Source organism: Microtus oregoni, unplaced genomic scaffold, assembly GCF_018167655.1.
Source record: "Microtus oregoni isolate MIOR12 unplaced genomic scaffold, Mior012 000005F_ref0000423, whole genome shotgun sequence".
NCBI classification, from domain to species: domain Eukaryota; kingdom Metazoa; phylum Chordata; class Mammalia; order Rodentia; family Cricetidae; genus Microtus; species Microtus oregoni.
The window spans coordinates 801372-809928 of NW_024543064.1; the positions used below are offsets into that span (position 1 = coordinate 801372).

At 49.1% G+C, this 8557-nt stretch overlaps 1 protein-coding gene across 1 annotated transcript; it reads right to left on the reverse strand.

Moving 5' to 3' along the window:
* Positions 1-2033: 2033 nt before the first annotated feature.
* On the reverse strand, positions 2034-3477 carry LOC121448453 (aurora kinase A-interacting protein-like). The gene is made up of 4 exons (XM_041652492.1): positions 3351-3477; positions 3011-3096; positions 2296-2732; positions 2034-2201 (listed from the first exon to the last, which is right to left on the reverse strand). Exons 2-4 carry the CDS (start codon positions 3060-3062, stop codon positions 2100-2102), a joined length of 591 nt encoding a protein of 196 aa, XP_041508426.1. The 5' UTR covers positions 3063-3096; positions 3351-3477; the 3' UTR covers positions 2034-2099.
* Between the last annotated feature and the right edge of the window lie 5080 nt (positions 3478-8557).

The following is an 8557-nucleotide window of genomic DNA, read 5'->3' on the forward strand; positions in this document are numbered from 1 at the left end:
CGAATGTGTAAAGTCTTCCAAAGCATGGGCATGGTGGAGATTGGACACGGCTGACTCCCACATTGACACCAGCATAGGCAACAAGAAACCACCCTCAGATTCACTCAGAAACACTGGTGGGATCGTGCGGTAGTGTATTCCTGTCATGTTGGAGTCCAGCAGTAACTGTTGTCTCTAATCCCCATTCTAACAACCAAAAACATCTCCAGATATGATTCAGGCAATATTAGGAACCACTGCCCTGCTTGGCAGTGGTGGTGCATGCTTTTAAGCACTTGGGAGGCAGAGGCAGGTGGATCTCTGTGAGTTCGAGGTCAATCTGGTCTACAAGATTGAGTTCCAGGACAGCTAGGGCTGTTACACAGAGAAACCCTGTGGTGGTGGTGGGGATCCACTGCCCTTGGGCCAAGCATTGTGTGGCATGGCTTTAACCTCAGTACTCAGGAGCCAGAATCAGATGGATCTCTGAATTTGAGGCCAGCCTGGTCTACATAGTGAGTCCCAGGACAGCTATTAGAGACCCTGTCTCAAAACACACACACACACACACACACACACCAACCAAAAAGCCATTATTTTGTAGGAACCATGAGGTGAAGTAGCCAGAGCCTCTTTTTTTTTCTGTAGCTGACATATTGAGTGGAAGCTTGCATGGTAGCTGAACCACCTGGGTCTCCTTCCCTACAGGCCTCTCTGCTAAGGATCTGGAAGCTTAGCTCCAGTGAAACAAAACCCCATTTCTCCTCTAAAAGGAAGTGTGGGGTGAGCCACAGGGCAGCCCTTGGGCAGGGCTGGAAGGAAATACCAGAAGCAGCTGTGGATAGCCAAAATTGCCAGCAGAAGGCAGGGGCTGCAGGGTTTAACTTGGCCAGAACTGGCTCAAAGAGGGCATGTTCCCCTTCACCAAGGCTCAATCTTGGAGGCCCTGGCCCTAGCACCCCTGTTCCACTGCCCACAGGAAGCTGGATTCAGGAAGAATATCACAACTGGAGTCCTGAAAGGAGTTTTTAGCCAGCTGCTCTGGTCCTTTGCCAGGGTCTATGGGATGCCAAGAGTCTGACTACTGCCCCCTTATGGTCACTAGTAGAACAGCTACATTAGAGGTTTTTAGCACTCTGTCCAATCACTTTCAGCAGAGACCGCAAGGCCCATTTGGGACCATGTCTTCACTGATTCACATTGTGTTAGGCAGGGGCCCATCTGTTTAACAATGGACTTTTGGTTTTCAGTACCATCTACCCTAGATTGGTTAGCTCTGACGTCAGGTGTCAGAGATCAGAGTAGCCGAGGAGGACGGCTGCACAGTCCAGGTTCCCCTGCTTATACCCAAGGCCATGGTCCCTCCAGGCTTTCGCTATTCGGAGTATACATTCCTCTCCATGCAGGGATATTGGAATCTTCAGAGTCTACTTCAACCTCAGACTCTAAACAGCATCTTCCTCAGTAAGCCCTCAGCACTGAACTTACCAAAACACACTGTTTAGGTAACCAACCTGATTAGTGCCCCCAACCACACAGAGGACTCGAGGACACAGCAGAAGCTGAGGAGCCAAAAAGAGGCTGGAGCATCCGGGAAAGCTGGTACCCATGCCAATACCCTGTCCTCCTGGCCAGACAATACCATCCTGGCCAACAGGGCAACTTTAAAGGGCTCATCACCTATACGGGACCATGGGCTTATCTGGGAAACCTGGCCTTTTCTGCTTCTCTATCTTGCCCTCTCAAACCATCTCTTACTTTATAATCTAAACACACCACTCCCCCTAGGCCAGGTCCCCTCGGCTCCAATGCCACCCAGACCATTCTACTGCCAGTATTCACACTGAGGTCCACCTCCCTGGAGCTGTTCACAGTGATCCCAAGGCTGTCATTTCAGAAGGTACAAATTAGTCAGACTGGAGGATAAGGACCAGTTGGGATACAGGCAACCATTAGGTACCCTAGTCTCTGGGTTTCTATGCTGGAAGTCTGTTTCTACCACAAGAGAGCTCACACCAGACCAAAGATGCCTAGAGCCAGCCCGGAATAACTGAGTCCTTCCAACGTTTATTATAACGGGTCAGCAGCAGCCAGAGGGCCAGAGGGATGGGACTCCAGACTCATTTGTTCTTCATGTAGATCTTTGGGGTCTGCCAGCTCTCGGGGGCTTCCTTCAGGCCTGCCTTCAGCCAGATGCGCTTCAACTCTTTCTCAAACTTGATCTGTGAGGGCAGAGGGGGAAATCGACACATTCTCAGCAAAGCCAGGCACTCTCGACCACGGCCAATCTAGGTCCACAGGAGGGGCCATATTCACCTGCTTCCTCTTCAGACGTCCCTCCCGGACTTTACGCCGCTGAAACCGCGTCCTCTTGATCAGCTTACGGTACTTGTGGTGGTTCATCTTCCGTCTTCGGATCTTCAGCACATTTTTGCACTGCATTGGAGTGGCGTCCCTGACGCCCTGCTTGGCTTCCTCCTCCTCCTGGCTGGGTGGACACTTGTGGAATCGGGAGGGAACCACAGTCATTGGGACCCCAACATCCAGTTTGGGCAAAAGGTATCTGGCGGTCAGCCAGCTCTCTAGAGGACTGATGGACATCTTCCTGGGGACCAGGAACTCCTCAAGCTCCAACTGAGCCCCCTTACCAGGAAGGGATGCGGCCCGAGTTAAGCTTGCAGACTGCAAACTGTACAGGGGTCGAAAAGCATGGCTGCCGGTCACCCCGGAGCTAGGCCAGGAACGACGGAAACCTGGGAGAAACAACAGTCGCTACTGGTGAGACCACACCGTATTAGAGCACCACTACTACCCAGGCTCGGGTAACATGTACCCCCAAACCGGGGAGACCTGGACCTTATTCCAGTCTAAAGCTGTGATGTACCCCTCATATTACACTAAAGTTCGCAGGGAAAAGTCTGTGAACAGGATCCTTCTTCCACAGCAAGTTAAGACTGCTGAGGGCAAGCTGGGCTGCTCTGATTCTCATCCCAACCCAGGCGTGGGCTCCGCGTCCACGGGGGCCTCTTACCTGCCCAGGGAACAGCCCTGACCAGCTGTGAAGTCAGGCGCGCAAGGAACATGGTGGGGGGATGGCCAGGCCACAGATGCTCAGAGCTAGAACACAGGTACCGGCTGAGGTCAAGCGGAGGCGGGGGGTTGTGCCTGTACCGTCAGGTGGGGTCGCATGCTTCACAGACCCCACCACCCTGGATGCCCCTGACCAGCCATGAGGCATCTTCCAACGTCGCTCTCAGGTAAATTCCCGTCTCCTTATCTGCACCAACGTGATCCCCGCAAGCCGTTCACCCCACTACTTATGCTCGGGCACCCGAACCCCACAGCGCGGGATGGAACCCACAAGAACGCACCGAACAGAACCAGGGCAGCAGCTACCCGCGGGCTCCCATCTCTGCAGCTCTTTCAAACTTCCGACCCGCAGACCCAACCCCGGAAGTTACTGCCGACCATCGGGCCACGGACCGTAAGGACTTCCGGTGCGTAAGGGACGGGTTCCGCCCCAGCGCGATCCTATCCGGCGCCCTCTGGCGCCCGACTCGGCGTCGACGCGTTTCCCGGGCGCCTGCTAGCAATTCTTCCTAGTTCTCCAGCAGCACGTCATTTCCGGGCAAGAAAGCCACCGAAGCCCTACATCCGTCCGCAATCCCCGACGGTGCTCTCTGCGCACGCGTGACCTCTAGCAGTGTTTTTGTTGCTTCTGTCTCGTCTCTCCCGGGCCCGCAGGACCGCGGAATTGACGTAAGGCAGCAACGAAAGCGTTTGGAGCTGCTGTTAGTGCTGGAGATGGTTTAGGAACAGCCCTGTGGCGTATGATGGGGGTCAAATAATACTCGCAGGACTTGGTGCTGTTCCTGAACATACTGCCCCATCCCTTTGACAGCCGTTTCTCCCCACCAATCTCAAGTGAGGTCCTAAATCCTATATGGATCTTTCCTAAACCAAACAAGCCCCAATAGTGTACTTTGGTTTTGGGGGGAGGGTAGGGCTCTCACGTTATTTTTCCAGACAGGGTTTCTCTGTGTAGCAGACTCCTGGTTGTCCTTGAACTCGCTCTGTAGACCGGACTGGGGGTTTCTCTATGTAATAGACCCCTGGTGATCCTGGAACTCGCTTTGTAGACCGGGCTGGAGATTTTTCTGTATAACAGACCCCTGGTTGTCCTGGAACTCAATCTGTTGACGGGGCTGGCCTTGAACTCACAGAGCTCCGCCTGCCTCTGCCTCATGTTAGCTCACACGTTTACTTTTTACCCAAAAACCTAAAGCAGCCTCTGTGGAATATGGGTGCTGCTTCCCACAGCAAGAGTCTAGCATTCCATACACCTTCCTCACCCAGAAAGGCTGGTTGGCCCTGATGGACCGGACACCTGCTTTAGGAAAGGTCTGTGTAAGACTCAAGAACTCCCCAAGTGTGTCTTCCCCAGGTACTAACCTAGCAACAGTTAGTGGTAGGATCACAATAAACCAATGAGAACAGAAAAGGCAAGTTCTAGTCCCAGCTCAGTAACTGAGGTCACGAGGCGATGCCTGAGATAGGAAGGTTTAGTCATTTCTGATGGTGTTGAGGGAGAGGAGGCACTGTGCACACACATGCCACAGCACACATGTGGAGGTCAGAGGATAACCTTGTCGAGTCCGCTCTCTTCTTCCACCTCTATGTGGATTCCAGGGATCTGATTCAGGTTGTCAGCTTGTGTGGCAAGCACTGAACCCACTGAGCTATATGCTGCACTAACCCAGACAGGTCACAGCCTTTTCCCTGCCTGGGTTTACCCTCTAGACTCCAGCCTTCATCTTGGTGCATCCACACCTCAACATGGTCAATTGTTTATCTCCCAAACTCTAATTAGATGAAAACGGAAGACCTAACCAAGGATCCATTGGAGAAGTGATCATGTTGAGAACAATCCAGATGAGGACAGTGCCTCGGTCAGAGACCAATAGGAGAAAGGGCAAGATCAATCCGACCATCCTTCCCCAATCTGATGTTGGATGTCCTTCTGTATATGTGTTGCTCTTATTGGTTAATGACTAAAGCTGCCCTGGCCTATGGCAGGGCAGAATATAGCCAGGCTGGAAAAGATCTAGAGAGTAGGCAGAGTCAAAGAAATGCCAAGAAGCAAGAGGTAGCAAAACCACAAGCCTCATGGTAAAATATAAATGAATGGAAACGGGTTAAGATGTGAAGTTAGTTAATAAGAAGCCAGAGCTAACATGCTAAATAGCATTGTAATTAATATAGTTTCTGTGTGATTATCGGGTCTGGGCGGCTGGGAAACGAACAAGCAGTCTCTGCTTATAAAACTGGTCCTCGTTGGAGATGGTGATGGCGCAAGCCTTTAATCTGAACACTCAGGAGGCAGAGGCAGGTGGATTGCTGTGAGTTTGAGGCCAGCCTGGTCTACTACAGGACAGGCACTAAGTTACAGAGAAACCCTGTCTCAAATCAAAACAAAAAATACTCTGGTCTTCAGGGAGGTGAGAAATGCCAGACTTTTAAGATCCCTAGGCCTCAACAGGCCATAAGCCAAAACAGAAGGGGCCAGGTCAGGTGGCTGCTTGGTCATGGTGGCATTGAAATATGGGCACATACCTGTGGTACTGTGAGATTGTACTGTTGGGATGAGCCAACTGGAACTACAAAGATCAATTCTTCACAAAAACCTGAAGAAAAAGCACTGGTGGTATTGAAGTTAAGAGCACCTCCTCTTCTATAGGATTTTAGTTTGTTCCCAACACCCAGATCATGTAGATCACAGTGTGTCTTCAATGGCAGGACTCAGCAGAGGAAGGTGATCTCTAAGTTCTAGGTCAACTTGGTCCACAAAGCAAAACCCTGTCTAAAACAAAAATCACTGATAGAAGATTTTAGGGGAGGGTGTGTGTGTTTGTTTTCTTTTAGAGGATAGAAGAGATTTAAGAATGTGAGTGGCGGGGCTGGAGAGATGGCTCAGAGGTTAAGAGCACTGGCTGCTCTTCCAGGTCCTGAGTTCAAGTCCCAGCAACCACATGGTGGCTCACAACCATCTGTACTGAGATCTGGCCTCCTCTGGCGTGTGGGCATACATCGAGGCAGAATGTTGTATACATAATAAATAAATAAATCTTTAAAAAAAAAAAAAAAGAATGTGAGTGGCCAAAGGCAGGCCCATAGTAGGGCCTGCCTGTATTACAGTGGTTAAGAGCACTGACTGCTCTTCCTGAGGACCCAGGTTCCATTCCCAGCACCCATATGGCAGCTCACAAGTATCTGTAACTCTAGTTCCAGGGGACCCGGCACCCATGGCAAAATATCAAAGCACTGGGGCTGGAGAGATGGCTCAGTGGTTAAGAGCATTGCCTGCTCTTCCAAAGGTCCTGAGTTCAATTCCCAGCAACCACATGGTGGCTCACAACCATCTGTAATAAGGTCTGGTGCCCTCTTCTGGCCTTCGGCATACACACAGATAGACTATTGTATACATAATAAATAATAAATAGCCGGTCAGTGGTGGCGCACGCCTTTAATCCCAGCACTTGGGAGGCAGAGGCAGGCGGATCTCTGTGAGTTTGAGGCCAGCCTTGTCTACCAGAGCTAGTTTCAGGACAGGCTCCAAAACCACAGAAAAACCCTGTCTCGAAAAACCAAAATAAATTTTTTTTTTTTTTTTAAAAAGTGTTGCCGGGCGGTGGTGGCGCACGCCTTTAATCCCAGCACTCGGGAGGCAGAGGCAGGCGGATCTCTGTGAGTTCGAGACCAGCCTGGTCTACAAGAGCTAGTTCCAGGACAGGCTCCAAAACCACAGAGAAACCCTGTCTCAAAAAACCAAAAAAAAAAAAAAAAAAGTGTTTGTTCTTTAAAAAAAAAAAATATCAAAGCACTGTAGTCAGAGACTGCTTTTGTTTCCTGGCCACCAAGACCCAAATAATCACACAGAAACTATACTAATTATAATACTGTTTGGCTTATTAGCTCAGGCTTCTTATCAACTAACTCTTACATCTTAAATTAAACCATTTCTATAAATCTGTGTATCACCACGAGGCTGTGGCCTACTGATAAGTTTCTAGTGGGGCATCCCCCTGACTCTGCCTTCTCTCTAATATCTTTTCCAACCTGGCTACATTCTGCCCTGCCATAGGCCAAAGTACCTTTTTTATTAACCAATGGTAACAAAACACATTTACAGCATACAGAGGGGACTTCCACATTAAAGCACATAAAGTTAAATTAGAAAAATTAAAAAGTAAAACAAAACAACGAACCCTAGTATCAGGGCGCAAAAGGCCCAGCCTGTCTTTTTTTGGTGGGTAAGGACGGGGTTCAAGATAGGTTATTTTGAGGGGGGTTTCTCTGTAGCTTTGGAGCCTGTCCTAAAACTAGCTCTGGTAGACAAGGCTGGCCTCAAACTCAGAGATCTGCCTGTCTCTGTCTCCCTGAGTGCTGGGATTAAAGGTGTGCACCACCACTGTCGGGCTAGAAACCCTTTATTTTTTTTTTTAAGATTTATTTATTTATTATGTATACAGCGTTCTGCATGCCTGTATGCCAGAAGAGGGCATCAGATCTCATTATAGGTACCTGGGAGGCACCATGTGGTTGCTGGGAATTGATCTCATGACCTCTGGAAGAATACTAGTGCTCTTAACCTCTGAGCCATCTCTCCAGCCCTAGAAACCCCTTCTTAATTAAACTTAAGGGAAATGTTCTAAAACAAAACATACTATTATGTGGTTTTTCTTACTATTATGTAAGATCTAAATGTTACTCGAATATTTTTTTTTAAAGATTTTATTTATTATGTATACAATACAGTGTGCTGCCTCCATGTATGCCTGCACACCAGAAGAGGGCACCAGATCTCATTGTAGATGGTTGTGAGCCACCATGTGGTTGCTGGGAATTGAACTCAGGACATCTGGAAGAACAGTCAGCATCCTTAACCTCTGAGCCATCTCTCCAGCCCATTACTCGAATATTATACATGATAAAAAAGCTGAACAGTGTCTCCTGCATCAAATAAAGTGACCAACACACAACAGCATCACTGTGCCTGAACCACAGGATTCTTTTTGTTTTTTATATACTCTTTTAAGTAGAAATGGGTCAATGAGAACAGAATTCTGGGAAGGAAGAAGCCCATTCCTCCCCAGTCCTGTCCAGACATCGAAGAAGCAAGATGTGGCCTGCCCTGCTGAATAAAGTACGGAGCCACATGGCTAACACAGATAAGAATAAAAAAAAATAAAATACTCTTTTAAGATTTATTTATTATGAGTCGGGCGGTGGTGGCGCACGCCTTTAATCCCAGCACTCGGGAGGCAGAGGCAGGCGGATCTCTGTGAGTTCAAGACCAGCCTGGTCTACAGAGCTAGTTCCAGGACAGGCTCCAAAAAAGATTTATTTATTATGTATATAGTGCTTTGCCTGCACATATATCTGCAGGCCAGAAGAGGGCACCAGATCTCATTATAGACGTTTGTGGTTGCTGGGAATTGAACTCAGGACCTTTGGAAGAACAGTCAGTGTTCTTAACCGCTGAGCCATCTCTCCAGTAGTAGGAGGATTCTTGATGAAG

Bases quoted from the DNA above. Each gene is read 5' to 3' on its own strand.
- LOC121448453 (XM_041652492.1), bottom strand. From the start codon at position 3,062: ATGTTCCTTGCGCGCCTGACTTCACAGCTGGTCAGGGCTGTTCCCTGG. The intron at 2,733-3,010 runs GTAAGAGGCCCC...TGTTTCTCCCAG, and splicing joins CAGGGCTGTTCCCTGGGCAG to GTTTCCGTCGTTCCTGGCCT. The intron at 2,202-2,295 runs GTGAATATGGCC...CTGCCCTCACAG, and splicing joins GACGTCTGAAGAGGAAGCAG to ATCAAGTTTGAGAAAGAGTT.